The 14,451-nt window shown below is 43.4% G+C and overlaps 1 protein-coding gene across 1 annotated transcript in view; it reads left to right on the forward strand.

Moving 5' to 3' along the window:
- The window catches only part of LOC137074993 (FERM, ARHGEF and pleckstrin domain-containing protein 1), a 67,230-nt gene extending 53,649 nt beyond the window's left edge, over nucleotides 1-13,581 (forward strand). Inside the window, exons 20-26 of the mRNA XM_067443114.1 lie at nucleotides 3,547-3,636; nucleotides 3,713-3,795; nucleotides 8,183-8,292; nucleotides 8,872-9,032; nucleotides 9,121-9,228; nucleotides 9,315-9,466; nucleotides 10,905-13,581. Of these exons, the coding sequence (XP_067299215.1) occupies nucleotides 3,547-3,636; nucleotides 3,713-3,795; nucleotides 8,183-8,292; nucleotides 8,872-9,032; nucleotides 9,121-9,228; nucleotides 9,315-9,466; nucleotides 10,905-10,980 (780 nt within the window). The 3' untranslated portion in view covers nucleotides 10,981-13,581. The remainder of the gene's footprint in view (nucleotides 1-3,546; nucleotides 3,637-3,712; nucleotides 3,796-8,182; nucleotides 8,293-8,871; nucleotides 9,033-9,120; nucleotides 9,229-9,314; nucleotides 9,467-10,904) is intronic.
- Nucleotides 13,582-14,451: the final 870 nt, after the last annotated feature.

The following is a 14,451-nucleotide window of genomic DNA, read 5'->3' on the forward strand; positions in this document are numbered from 1 at the left end:
GAGTGTTCCTGTTGTCCTATGTCAACTAAAAACTATAAATTCATTTGACACAGGACTAAGGGCCAGATTTACTAAACAGGGCAAAATAGCATGAGATTCTGTGTGTGATCTTCTGATGGCACGTAAATTAAAAAACACAGGCACCGCCGATTCATTTCCATAATGACCAACACAATCTGCCAAGAGCAGCGCAAATTAGCATCTGGTTTAAAGGGATACTTCACCGTTTTTTCATATTAAACTATGTTATTCCCTTAAAGGGTTACTTCAGCGATTAGCATATGGCTTTGTATCAGTAGAAACCCTGGCGAATATTCAAATTATTGTGCTTTCCCCCCTCATATCTCCCTGAGACAAGAGATTTATGCATTTTATTTCTGGAAAAATTCCTCCTATGATGCAAAATGACGATTTTTGCATCATAAGAGGAATGTTTGCCCAGAGGCTAAAGACTACAGCCAGCAGAGGGAGCCATTTCCGCATGTTTTGAACCCGCGCATGGGGGATGGAGATTACACTCAGCTGGCAGGGAGAGCTCAGCTTGCAGACAGGATCATTTAAACGGAGCTATGGTGAGCAATGTAAGTCTTTTAACTTCTCAAATTCATTTCTATGAAAGTTAAGCTTGCAAAGGCATGAACTGAAACGCGTGCCAGACTGAACTCGCGTTGTGAATGTATGCCGCGAGTGTAGTCGCGATTACCTCAGCTCTCATCACTCCTGCAGTTAGTGCTCAGGGCTGTGATACTCGCGCGGCGACTCACTCATTATATTGAACAGACACGTTCAGTTTTTAATTGTAGTGTCTTCTCTAACTCAGTCACAGTAATGAAGTTGGTGGCGTTGGGAATGGCCTCACAGGGCAGCGATGCATTCTGGGAATTGTAGTCTTTCATCCCCATGGGACAAAAATACATTTTCTGTCTTTTCTCAGTCTAGAAGACACCAAATTCAAAAATTATTTCACATTTCTACTGCATTGATGACCCAGTTTAAATACAGATTCATCTTCCCAGCGCTGAAGTACCCCTTTAACTAAGATGAGTTGATACATACCTCTGTCGTCTGAGTGCGTGCACTTAATCTCTCTGACGCGGGGTGACATTCTGATAGCATTTAGCTTAGCACACTAATCACAGTTCATTCCTATGGAACCAAACAGAGATCAAGTTAGAAGCAACCAATCAACTCCACGTTTCCCCTATTTAAATACAGTTACACGAATAGTTGGACGATCAAGTATGGTGACACAAAATAATACGTGGCGCTTTTTTCACCGAGTTAAAAAGGAGAACTATAATGTATGGCGGAATAGCACTTCTGAGAGTACTTCAACTCGGCGCAGTAAAAAGTCCCGGCCGAAACATCCTCCCTCACATCTCCCCCTCCCTCTCTCATTTCCGTAAATAGAACCAACGTGATCTGCACGCCTGCATCAGTAGAAGTAGTTTGAGCAGAGTTGACGAAGTACCAGTTTGTAGGAAGATAGTTTGAACAATCATGGTTATAATGTGCGTCGTAAAGGGTTGTGAGAACAAGGCGAAGGTATTTAGTGCCGTCATGTTTCACCGATTTCGGCGGAAAGCTTGGTTAGCTGATTTGAACATTAATGCAACAACATCGCTGGAGATTCTGAAGAAATGGCGTGTTTGCTCCGAGCATTTCACATATTACCATATTGACATTAAAGCTTATAGTGTAAGGGGAGTTTTTGTTTGTTTTCTCACTGCGGTTGCAGGTTTCTATATTGAGAGGTTCATCTCATAAAATCTGTTTGTTTGTTTTTATGATGTTCTCGTGAATGTTTCATCTGTAATATTAAACGTTGCTATGTTAAAGTATACTAATATTGGCTTTTGTCTTTTACTTAAGATCACTTGGAAAGCTGACACAGTGCCTGTTGATTTGGTGACACTAAGTTATAACGTTACACTACGGGCTTAGGCTTATACTTATTTCTGAGCTCACTTCTCAAGTACATAAAACAGTCAAAAACTCTGTATTGCCTGTCTCACAAGCGCACTGATTTCGCAGCAAAGTTACTTGTGTTTACTAGGTTAAACAACAGTTTGATACGCTAAGGTTACTGCCACCTGCAATTCAGGACAACCAAATACCATGCAAACGGACACTTACAGTGTTAGGTGATGATCCACTTTGTTGTGTTCTTGCTTTGATTATTGTCGGTGTGGCAGAATCCTTTAGGCGTAATCCTGTGGAGGTATAGTCCTCCTGTGTGAAATGCTCGGAGCAAACACGCCATTTCTTCAGAATCTCCAGCGATGTTGTTGCATTAATGTTCAAATCAGCTAACCAAGCTTTCCGCCGAAATCGGTGAAACATGACGGCACTAAATACCTTCGCCTTGTTCTCACAACCCTTTACGACGCACATTATAACCATGATTGTTCAAACTATCTTCCTACAAACTGGTACTTCGTCAACTCTGCTCAAACTACTACTGATGCAGGTTCTATTTACGGAAATGAGAGAGGGAGGGGGAGATGTGAGGGAGGATGTTTCGGCCGGGACTTTTTACTGCGCCGAGTTGAAGTACTCTCAGAAGTGCTATTCCGCCATATATTATAGTTCTCCTTTTTAACTCGGTTAAAAAAGCGCCACGTTTTATTTTGTGTCACCATACTTGATCGTCCAACTATTCGTATAACTGTATTTAAATAGGGAAAACGTGGAGTTGATTGGTTGCTTCTAACTTGATCTCTGTTTGGTTCCATAGGAATGAACTGTGATTAGTGTGCTAAGCTAAATGCTATCAGAATGTCACCCCGCGTCAGAGAGATTAAGTGCACGCACTCAGACGACAGAGGTATGTATCAACTCATCTTAGTTAAGGGAATAACATAGTTTAATATGAAAAAACGGTGAAGTATCCCTTTAAGGCTTTTTTGGGGGGGGGTAAATAATGGCGCAAATACCAGTAAATTGACAACATTAGTAAATCACCTTGCATGATTAATTTAAAGCGGACCTATTATGGCTCTTTTCACAAGATGTAGTGTTCTCAGAATCTGTCTGTGAAGTTTCAGTTCAAAATACCCCACAGCTCATTTATTATAGCTGGTCAAATGTGCCCTTATTTGGGTGCGAGCTAAAATACGCCATTTTGTGTGTGTGTCCCTTTAAATGCAAATGAGCTGCTGCTCCCTGTCTGGGGTACTCATGCTTCGAATACTCGGGCAACAAAACTGGACAATCTCACGCAGCCAAAATGACAGAAATTGTCAGTAGTGATGTTCAGCCTTACACGTTCAAACTTATAAAAGTGAATTGTGCATAATAGGTCCCCTATAAATACTCTACTCCCATAAATGTTGCATCTGAAAGGGAAACTCCTACAAATGCCATAGTAAATCCTTTTTAACGCCAAAAGAGGGTTTGTGCTGAAGTAAGCTCTTAGTAAATATGGCCCTAAGACTATATTAAAAATATAGCTGATGAAATGAACAGCATCTAACACTACGCTCTTTAGAAATGAAGTGAAAAGATTTCTGATTAACTCTTCTTTCTCTTACTATGTGGAGCCAGTTCAGTGATGTCCTGTTGTACAGCACTCGAGGAATTACTTCAACCAATCAGTTTACAGTGCACAGACAACTTCCTCTATGCGGCATGACAGTAAGAACTCATCAGTCTCTGTGCTGTTGTCAATGATTGGCGTGAGAAACAGACTGAATGTGTTTGCTGTGTTCAGATCCGGGAGAGTGAGGATGAGTGGGGCGTCCCGCACTCCTTCACACTGATGGTACAGCAGCAGTCACTGGTGGTCGCCGCATGGTAATGCTGAAGAATCATTTGCAGTATCTGTGTGTCTTCAGGGGTGCATAACTACTAGACTATGACAACTGTTTCCCGAAACCGTAGTAGCTTTGTTGCACATCTTCATTTGAACCCTGTTGTTGATAATGACCGTGGCAAGCAGGACTAGGCGAGGGCTGTGGGAACGGGGCAAGGCTGGTGGTGTGATTGATACTGAGCTTTACCTGCTCTCGAGTTTCTCACGGAGGAGCTTCAGAAGCATAAAAGGAGGAGCGACAGGAGTGAAGGACGAGAGAGGACCAGGCCTGGATTATTTGACGTTGTGTTTTGTTTATGTGTGTGTAGCAGTTGTAGCATATTAAAGTGTTTAGACGTTTGCCGGTTCCCATCTCCTTCTTCCCTGAACTATTAACTTCATTACACTTTTGCCGAAACGAGGGAGGAAGGAGGGACATGCTGTCGGAGAACCCTTGCAGCATGAAGGAGTGGAGACTGGCAGTGGTGATAAAAGACCAGGTGGGAAGGAGAGGGAGTGAAGGAGTCGGTGCCGTTTTCCAGGAGGCCGGAGCCTGCTACCCATCACCATGTTTTGGGGAAGAGGAGGGAATGGGGGACTTGCTGCCAGCTACCCTCAACTGGAGGAGCCATCACCATCCGTACCAATCACTTTTTTTCTTTTCCCCTCTCTGTCACTCCTAATGGTGCGTTCACACCAGACGTGAATGAAGCGATAAGCGTGAGTGATTTTCATGTTAAGTCAATGCAAAGGCGCGAATAGACAGTGCGAATCACGCAAGTTGAAAAATCTGAACTTTGGCGGAAATTCTTGCTGCGCTAACTAATCAGGAGCTTGCTCTAGTAGTGACAACAACGAGAAGAAAATCATATGTGGAGACCCGGAGCTGTACGATACATTATCGAAACAGGAATAAAAAGGATCTTGCTTGGAAGAAAGTGAGTGAGGAGGTCAGCCAATCTGGTAAGTTGTAAAAAAAACGCTCTTCACTCAATTTGAGCTATACATCAAGTGATTTCAGGGTGACACGTTTTGCCATTGAGATGACTTGGAAAACGTGTGTCCCAATCACCCTGAATTCACCCTATTGAGACTACAAGCTAGTTAAAACCTGCAAATTTAGCTTATTCAGCGTGTTTTAAAACAATCCATGTCAGCCATTTCGCAACGAGATGTGTCGCCTGGCAGAAGCCCCTCCCATGACGTGAATCTGCGTCTGGTGTGTAGTGAATGTCACGTGCGAATGAAGCGAGTAAACTCAAAATGTTCAAGTGTCCAACTACGCAAGATTTTTTTGCCGTCTGATGTGAACGCGCCATCATGGTTCTTTCTCCAGTTTCTCTCGTCTGTCCTTACCCTCCTCCCCAGTAGACCGGTGTGGCTCATTAGCACTCGCACCACTGGCCTCAGTCCGTTCCCATGGCTCTTGGACTCGCCCTGCTTGCCACATGCCCCCATCCCTCCTTGCAGGCCAGGGGTACTCTCGAGAGTGTGCTCTACTGACACCCCCCTCTGGGGTCGCAGCACCTTTGGTGTAAGACAGATGAGGCGAGAGAAAAGGAGACAGAAAGATGAGGAGAGAGAGGGAGAGGAAAAAACTTCTTGGTGCGGTTCCCAAAAGCACTGCCACTTGGTCCTCAACCAGCCTTGAGAACTTCTTTTTGATGCCTGATGAGTGCCCCAGGTGGATGGCCTTATTCTCCCCCGTCCCCTGATGGCCGGCGACGGCCTTCTTTTTGGGGTCCGGCAACGGCACCTGCTCCTCCTCATGCTGGCGGCTGGATTCAGGCCCTGACATCGGCAAATGACAACGCGTCCTCCGACCTGACGGAAGCCGCCCCTCCATGCTTTGGTAGACGGAGTCGAGTATCCATCCCCTTGCCAATCCCTCCAGCTCCACCTCCTCTCAGGTTTCGGCACCAATTTCACAAGGTTTAAAGACTCAGGGAAGAAGGAGGTGGGAACCGGTAAACGATCAACATGACTTTAATGACAAAATAAACAAACAACGAAGCGCCTCACAGACGACTGCCGCATATAAAGATAATAAAACAGCATAAATGCCCCAGGCCTGGTCCTCTCTCCTCTTGTCATCATGTCTCTTCTCAAACCATTCTCTAACTTGGAAAAAGAAAAAAAGAAAAGAAAAGTGTGATGTTCTCCAAATATTGGATGTTAGTGATGTTATTAAGGACTTTTTTAGCATGGAAAACAGGGAAGAGAAGTTTCTATAGTAATATCTTTGAATGTATTTGTAACAGAGGCCAGCTAGTAGTCACTGTCTGAGTAAACCTCACTCCTCTGACCTCAAGAGATGCTCTAGCGACTGACGCTAGAGGTTGCAGCCTTTAGCCTCCCCGACTCTCATGCCGACGGACCCGGGTTCGAGTCCCGGTCCGAACAGTAGGGGTTACATTGGTGCCGTGACCCGGATGGGAGTGAGGTTTAGAGGGGTGAGTGTAACAGAGGCCAGCTAGTAGTCACTGTGTGAGTAAACCTCACTCCTCTGACCTCAAGAGACGCTCTAGCGACTGACGCTAGAGGTTGCAGCCTTTAGCCTCCCTGACTCTCATGCCGACGGACCGGGGTTCGAGTCCCGGTCCGAACAGTAGGGGTTACATTGGTGCCGTGACCCGGATGGGAGTGAGGTTTAGGGGGGTGAGTGTAACAGAGGCCAGCTAGTAGTCACTGTGTGAGTAAACCTCACTCCTCTGACCTCAAGAGACGCTCTAGCGACTGACGCTAGAGGTTGCAGCCTTTAGCCTCCCTGACTCTCATGCCGACGGACCGGGGTTCGAGTCCCGGTCCGAACAGTAGGGGTTACATTGGTGCCGTGACCCGGATGGGAGTGAGGTTTAGGGGGGTGAGTGTAACAGAGGCCAGCTAGTAGTCACTGTGTGAGTAAACCTCACTCCTCTGACCTCAAGAGACGCTCTAGCGACTGACGCTAGAGGTTGCAGCCTTTAGCCTCCCTGACTCTCATGCCGACGGACCCGGTTTCGAGTCCCGGTCCGAACAGTAGGGGTTACATTGGTGCCGTGACCCGGATGGGAGTGAGGTTTAGAGGGGTGAGTGTAACAGAGGCCAGCTAGTAGTCACTGTGTGAGTAAACCTCACTCCTCTGACCTCAAGAGACGCTCTAGCGACTGACGCTAGAGGTTGCAGCCTTTAGCCTCCCTGACTCTCATGCCGACGGACCAGGGTTCGAGTCCCGGTCCGAACAGTAGGGGTTACATTGGTGCCGTGACCCGGATGGGAGTGAGGTTTAGGGGGGTGAGTGTAACAGAGGCCAGCTAGTAGTCACTGTGTGAGTAAACCTCACTCCTCTGACCTCAAGAGACGCTCTAGCGACTGACGCTAGAGGTTGCAGCCTTTAGCCTCCCTGACTCTCATGCCGACGGACCCGGTTTCGAGTCCCGGTCCGAACAGTAGGGGTTACATTGGTGCCGTGACCCGGATGGGAGTGAGGTTTAGGTGGGTGAGTGTAACAGAGGCCAGCTAGTAGTCACTATGTGAGTAAACCTCACTCCTCTGACCTCAAGAGACACTCTAGCGACTGACGCTAGAGGTTGCAGCCTTTAGCCTCCCTGACTCTCATGCCGACGGACCCGGTTTTCGAGTCCCGGTCCGAACAATAGGGGTTACATTGGTGCCGTGACCCGGATGGGAATGAGGTTTAGGTGGGTGAGTGTAACAGAGGCCAGCTAGTAGTCACTGTGTGAGTAAACCTCACTCCTCTGACCTCAAGAGACGCTCTAGCGACTGACGCTAGAGGTTGCAGCCTTTAGCCTCCTTGTTAGAGCGTCCGACTCTCCTGCTGACGGACCCGGGTTCGAGTCCCGGTCCGAACAGTAGGGGTTACATATTCATACATAAGCACACATTTTAACGTCAAGCGACATTTCCTCTGGTTATCTAAAGCCCTTCCGGGATTCCCATACACTCTTCATTATGCCGCTTTAATTCTCTTGACACATTAAAATACCTAGAATGAAAATTGCTCATAGAATGAAAGAGACAGATTACAACGAATGTTATTTTGCTTAGAGAATTTCATACTATCAAGAAACTACACTCCTAACCACAGATGGAGCCTGGGTTTCCAACCACACAGCTCTGCGATGCTGTTTGTGAATGTTTGTTGGAACTATGGTTTCGGGAAACATAGAATCGTTGAACTATGTTGATAACGACAGAACTTGCGATTGTAGTTGGCTAACGATGCTTTTGGGAAACACACCCCAGTACAGTAATAGAGTAGTGTAGTCGTACTGTGTAGTAATTTTATAAAATCTCACATCGCATCTGTGGCCATTGTTTTCACTTTTTAATTGATAAGTCTTGTACAGTTTCTTCAGTCGATAGATTGAGGTTTCTTGTGTCTTGTAGTTCAGAGTCAGAAATGGAGAAATGGATGGAGGATCTGAAGATGGCGGTTGACATGGCTGAAGAGTCGAACGGACTGACCTGTGACCTGCTGACTCCAAACAAGGATGTCAGTAAGTGACATATCACCAAATTCTGTACATTTCAACACAACATGTAGTTAAAATTGACTTTGTTTGCTTTAGCAATACATCTCCCATGTCCCTGCTTTCATCAGAATGTAATATTTTGCTCTGTGTCTAAATCTTTTACAACAGTATCAAATATTTTTTATTTTAATTAATTCATTTTCTGGAGTAAAATCAAGTCCTGTCTTGCATTGATTCTTGATTCTTTATAAAAAGACTATATATTATGCAATGATATAGCAAAGAATATACTTAAGTATGAACTGAATATAATGTTTTCAGACACTTAATTGCAACCAAATTAAAATGTAATATCGTTTAACTTTATATTAAATTAAATTAGCTGAACTTAAGAGTGAATTGTTAATTTGTTTTAATATAGGCCTACTTTTGAGATTTTGAAGTACACTACTGTACAAGTGCACATCAACACAATTAAGAGCAGTAGATCAACTGTTTAATCAGGAACTGTAGAAGTCGTGTGTTTTAGCAGTGCGATGATTGAATGCCAAAAGGATGTTACAAAATTAAATATCTCAGGATATAGTTATTGCTTTTTCCCAGAATCCTCAGGGGCATCTGAAGTGGAGTCGGAGGAGGATCTTAGCGGGTCTCGAACATCTTTCAGTTCATCAAGCACGCTTCAGCGCGGCAACACTACGGCACATGTGTGTTGGCATCGCAACACCAGCGTTTCCATGCTGGACTTCGGCATAGCAATGGAGGTATCAGTCCTACATCTGCACAATCCTGAGTGTGAACATGAGTATTACATTCTTCATAGCTCTTCATCAACTTCACTGTGTCTGACAGAACAAGCTCTCAGGAAATCTGCTCAGAAAGTTCAAAAACAGCAACGGCTGGCAGAAACTCTGGGTGGTCTTCACCAACTTCACCCTGTTCTTCTACAAAACACACGAGGTAAAACGTCAACAGACACACCCTTCTGTTCCTCTGTGAATGTGTCAGATCTGTGTGAAATATCTGGACTCATTTCTCTGTGTCAGGATGAGTTTCCGTTGGCCAGTCTGCCGTTGTTGGGTTACTCAGTAACAGATGCTGGAGAGTCAGAAAACATCCATAAAGATCACGTCTTCAAACTGCACTTCAAATCTCACATCTATTACTTCAGGACTGAGAGCGAATACTTTTTTGAAAGGTACAGCATAATTCATTATTTTACCTAAAGTACCAAAATGTTTATTTTCCAGCGTACTTCTTACATATATTACATGCACTTCCTATAGTAATAACAGTAAATAACGCATAATTACAAGAAACTTACCATAAACATGTTGGTAATATTAATATTTCCTTGTTATAGTGTAATTATGCATTTAAGTGCTGGGTAATATGAAATAACAACATGTACTTATATAGGGTTAGGGTTTGGTTTAGAGTTGCATGTAATCATGTTTTATTAGGAGCCACGCACCGAAAGTCATCTATTGTAACTCTTCTTCTTGTTCTTCTTCCGCTCTTGAGTTTATGGCAGCCCATAGAACAGGAAAGGTATGATATTTGGCACACAGATAGAGGATCATCTGAACTCTAACTCAAACTCTCTAGCGCCACAAACTGTCCAAACTCATTTATGTTAACTTTTGAACCGAAAGGACTAGAAACTTAATTTTTCTATCTGATTCCTTGGCTCAAGAAGATTCGATTGCTATTCCCTACAATGTCATTTTCCAGCATGAGAATGTTTCCACCATTTTCCGCACTCCTCCTAGGCCATTGCTTTGATTTTCACCAAAATTGAACTGACAAAAATGTATGGAATTCAAGTTGATTCATCAAACTATTCTCAAATAACGTGCAAACAGATTTGAAAAAAAGAGCAAGCCAAAATGAAAGTGAGGATATATCTGCAACACTTTAGTGTATTCTGACCAAACTTGGTGTGTGTTATGACAACCATGACCTGAGGTGACCTGCACAGTTTCGGCACAGTGCCACCCAATGGTTGGGAGGTATGAATATGAACTTTTTTGCGTATTACTTCTCAACAGTTAGGCTAAAAATCAGAACTGGTATCTTTAGATTCAGTGCAGCATGCTGAGTCCTTGGGTCGAGCAGAGAATATAGATATCAATTTTTACATAATCCATATTTTTTTTACCGTCTGAATACTTATTTTCCACCATAATTTGCAAATAAATTCTTTAAAAATCAGACAATGTGATTTTCTGGATCTTTTTTCCTCATTCTTTCTCTCATAGTTGACGTGTACCTATAATGAAAATTACAGGCCTCTCTCATCTTTTTAAGTGGGATATCTTGCACAATTGTTGGCTGACTAAATAGTTTTTTGCCCCACTGTATCTGTTTATTATTTGGTTTCTGTGGGTGCAGTGCATCCAGGACCAGGACACTGTTTTCATTGTGTAGTAAAATATTGTTTTCTTGTGCATTGTGGACAAGAAAACAGTATTAAGCTTTGTAGTATTAAAGCACGGTCACTTTACTGAAACTTTGGACAAATTTTGCAGGCAAAAAAGTCAATAGTGTAGCGATGCATGAATCAGTTCTTATCCGATGTGCGCCCTTAATGCTGTAAAGTGCTGTCATACAGTAAGATTTTCATCTCTGTGCAGATGGATGGCGGTGATCAGAAGTGCTACAGTCTCTGCCAGCAGAACCCGCTATCTGAACCGGACAGAACCGGACTGAACCACACAGAACCTGCCATATGAACACCACAGAAACTGCCATCTGACCTGGACAGAAAATGACAGCCAATAGACCCATGCAGACATATAGGGAGAAACCATCTCAGTGTGTGTGTGTGTGTGTGTGTGCTTTATGACAACGTCACTTTTGTGACTGATTTTTTTTATTTTATTACATACTATGACATTAAAGGGGAATGTCACCACTTGCTTAAGTTCAGATATCAGCCTCAGGCAAATTTAATTCCTATCATTTGTAATTTTTCTGAATTATTCATAATTCTTAAGCTACATTATAAACACTTAAAAACGAAGCTTCCAAAAGCTGTTTTTTCCGCAGCGATGGAATTCATAAAATAATAATTCATAAAATAATAATTCATAAAATAATTTTCTACGGTGCTATTGTAAGGGATGTAGGCCAGTAAGAGCTATGCATGTAAAACTCACCCCCTTGGCCTCAAGTGGCGCGACTGCAGTCTTTAGCGTCCTTGTTAGCGCACACGCCTCCCATGCCGGAGATCCCTGTTCGAATGCTGCTCGGAGCGGGTCGAATAGGACCAGAGGGGTTACATTTGGTGCCGTGACCCAGATGAGAGTGAGGTTTGGGGGGGGTGTAACATAGGCCAGTAAGTGCTGTGCGTGTAAACCTCACTCCCCTGGGCTCAAGGGATGTGATAGCGACTGACGCTAGAGGCTTAGTTCTTTAGCATTCATGTTAGCGCGCCCACCTCTCACGCCGGAGACCCCGGTTTAAATCCCACTTGGAGCGGGTCTAATAGTACCGCTTACATTTGGGGCCGTGACCCAGATGGGAGTGAGGTTTAGGGGTGTGAGTGTAACGTAGGCCAGAAAGAGATGTGTGTGTAAACCTCACTCCCCTGGCCTCAAGAGGCACACTAACGACTTACGTTAGAGGCTGCAATCTTTAGCGTCCTTGTTAGTACGCCCACCTCCACGCCGGAGACCCCAGGTCAAATCCCGCTCAGAGCAGGTCGAATAGGACCAGAGGGGTTATATTTGGGGCCGTAACCCGGATGGCAGTGAGGTTTAGGGGGTGAGTGTAACGTAGGACAGAAAGAGCTGTGTGTGTAAACCTCACTCCTCTGGCCTCAAGGGACACGTTAATGGCTGTGTTCTTCAATATCCTTGTTAGCGTGCACCCCTTTCACGTGGAGACCCCAGTTCCAATCTCATTCAGAGCGGCACAAGTTGGACCGGTTACATTTGGTGCCATGACCCGGATGGGGGTGAGGTTTAGGGGTTGAGTGTAACGAAGGCCAGTAAGAGAGCTGTGTGTGTAAACCTCACTCCCATGGCCTCAAGAGGCGATGGTAGCGACTGAAGCTAACATCCGTGGTCCTTAGCCTCCTTGTTAGGGAGCCCGCGCCCAACACCGGAGACCCCGGTTTAAATCCCACTCGGAGTGGGGTGAGTAGGACTGGTTACATTTGGTGCTGTGACCCGGATGGGAGTGAGATTTTGAAGGGGGAGTGTAATGGACGTAGGCTGGTAAGAGCTGTGAGTGTAAACCTCACTCCCCTGGCCTCAAGAGGCGCACTAACAACTGATGCTAGCGGCTGTGGTTTTTAGCCTCCTTGTTAGCGTGCCCACCTCTCCCGCCGGAGACCGGTTCAAATATCGCTTGGAACGGGTCGAACAGGACTGGTTACATTATGTTCATGATTATCATGGGTTTGATTGACATAAGGGAAACTGAGGTTTATTAGCACATAAATAGGCCTATTTATAGCATGTGTTGACATACTGAAGTCATTATCTTGAGAAACTGAAAGACAAAGTGTTAAGAGATAAAGAGAGAGGTGGAATTCCCCTTTAAACTCGTGACTTTCCCCATAAACACACAGGTGCTTTTGCTTTTTGTCCTCTAGTGTAAAAAGCATCATGAACAAGCATTTCCTGCATTTTTTTTTTACTGGCCATTTTGTAAGCAATGTTTAATTGTTAAATGTAAGCCGTAAGTGTCACTTGTTGCCTCTTAAAGGAGGCAGATCCATTTCAGTGCCATGGTTTTATAGTACAAATTTCTATGTTTCTATGTTTTAGACTTCGTTTCTATCAGCTGAAACCATGTTGGGTTCCAGAAGCCAATGTGCCAAAACCATTTTGGATATTTCTGTGTGTTTCCATACTGGATTGAATGGTCAATAATGAAAAGGCATCGCAAATGTGGGATTTGGAGGCAAGGGGTATAATATATGAACTTTACAGAGTACATTACTTTACTGAGCTTATATTTATATTGTTAAAGTGCCATTAACACGCAAAAATTATTTTACGCTACAACATTTATTTCAATCACCATGTAGCATTTGATAATGAAGAGAGGATATTTTGTTATTCAGAGCTGTGAGAAGATTGACACCCCTCACTGTCATTTTAGGAATATAATTTTCACCAAATTAAGAAACATTCAACGTAGACACAGAATGCAATGAGCCACAACTGTATATTACAGGCTAGTTTAGTCCTCAGAAGAAGAAAATAAGCTTTAAAATGTGCCGATCGTTTCGTAAGGCCCAAACACTGCTCAAGTGAAAGGAAGAGAGAGAGAGAGAGAGAGAGAGAGAGAGAGAGAGAGAGAGAGAGAGAGAGAGAGAGAGTATTGGAAATGAAAGCAATAAAACCTCATTCCAGAAACCGCTCGACTTGTTCTTTCTGCAAGTGTTTCTTCAGCCTGCGTTAACACTGGCCAGCAGAGGGCAGCGTTACATCATCAGTGACGTCATTCAAATCATTGATCAAACAGGACTACACACACACACTTTTTTATTTTTTCATTTTTATTGAAGGTAATATTGGGTACAAAGGTGTAAAACCATCAATATACAAACAAATATTTATACAGACATACCATACAGAGAGAAGAAAAAAAAAACATTCATACATAGAGGTTAAAAAAAGAATATTAAGAGGATTTGGGAAATAGGTCATAATATTTATACAGAAATGTTCCATTCTTCTTGTTCTTTACAAGCTTGTGTGATTTAAGAAGCATATTAAGTTCCCAAATATAAAGTTTAAAACATAAGGAAGACTTATTAAATTTCTGCTTGTGTGTAAAGAACTTAGCATTTAAGATTGTAAAATGTAATACAAACTCCAGGGTGCCATTTTTGGGGACACAAAAGTAACATAATATCTTTCAGGGTGAATGAGTGAGTTATATTTTGAGATTAGAGAAAGTGAGTACCCAAATCTTCCCAAAGCAACTACACACACACACAAGCATAGGCCTTAATACACAATAATAGATTATATTTTAGTATATATGGATGATTCTTCAACAATTCAGTTTGCTTATTTTGGAAGTGAGAGATGCCAGAGGTGAGAGATTACAGAGGTGTAAAATAAAATATTAGTATAATTTAATATTTGTCTCATTATTTGAAAGCTGTTTTAGACCATTATCACTCAAAAGTCTAGTTAGTGAATACCCGAGCTAATTAGC

Source organism: Pseudorasbora parva, chromosome 5, assembly GCF_024679245.1.
Source record: "Pseudorasbora parva isolate DD20220531a chromosome 5, ASM2467924v1, whole genome shotgun sequence".
NCBI classification, from domain to species: domain Eukaryota; kingdom Metazoa; phylum Chordata; class Actinopteri; order Cypriniformes; family Gobionidae; genus Pseudorasbora; species Pseudorasbora parva.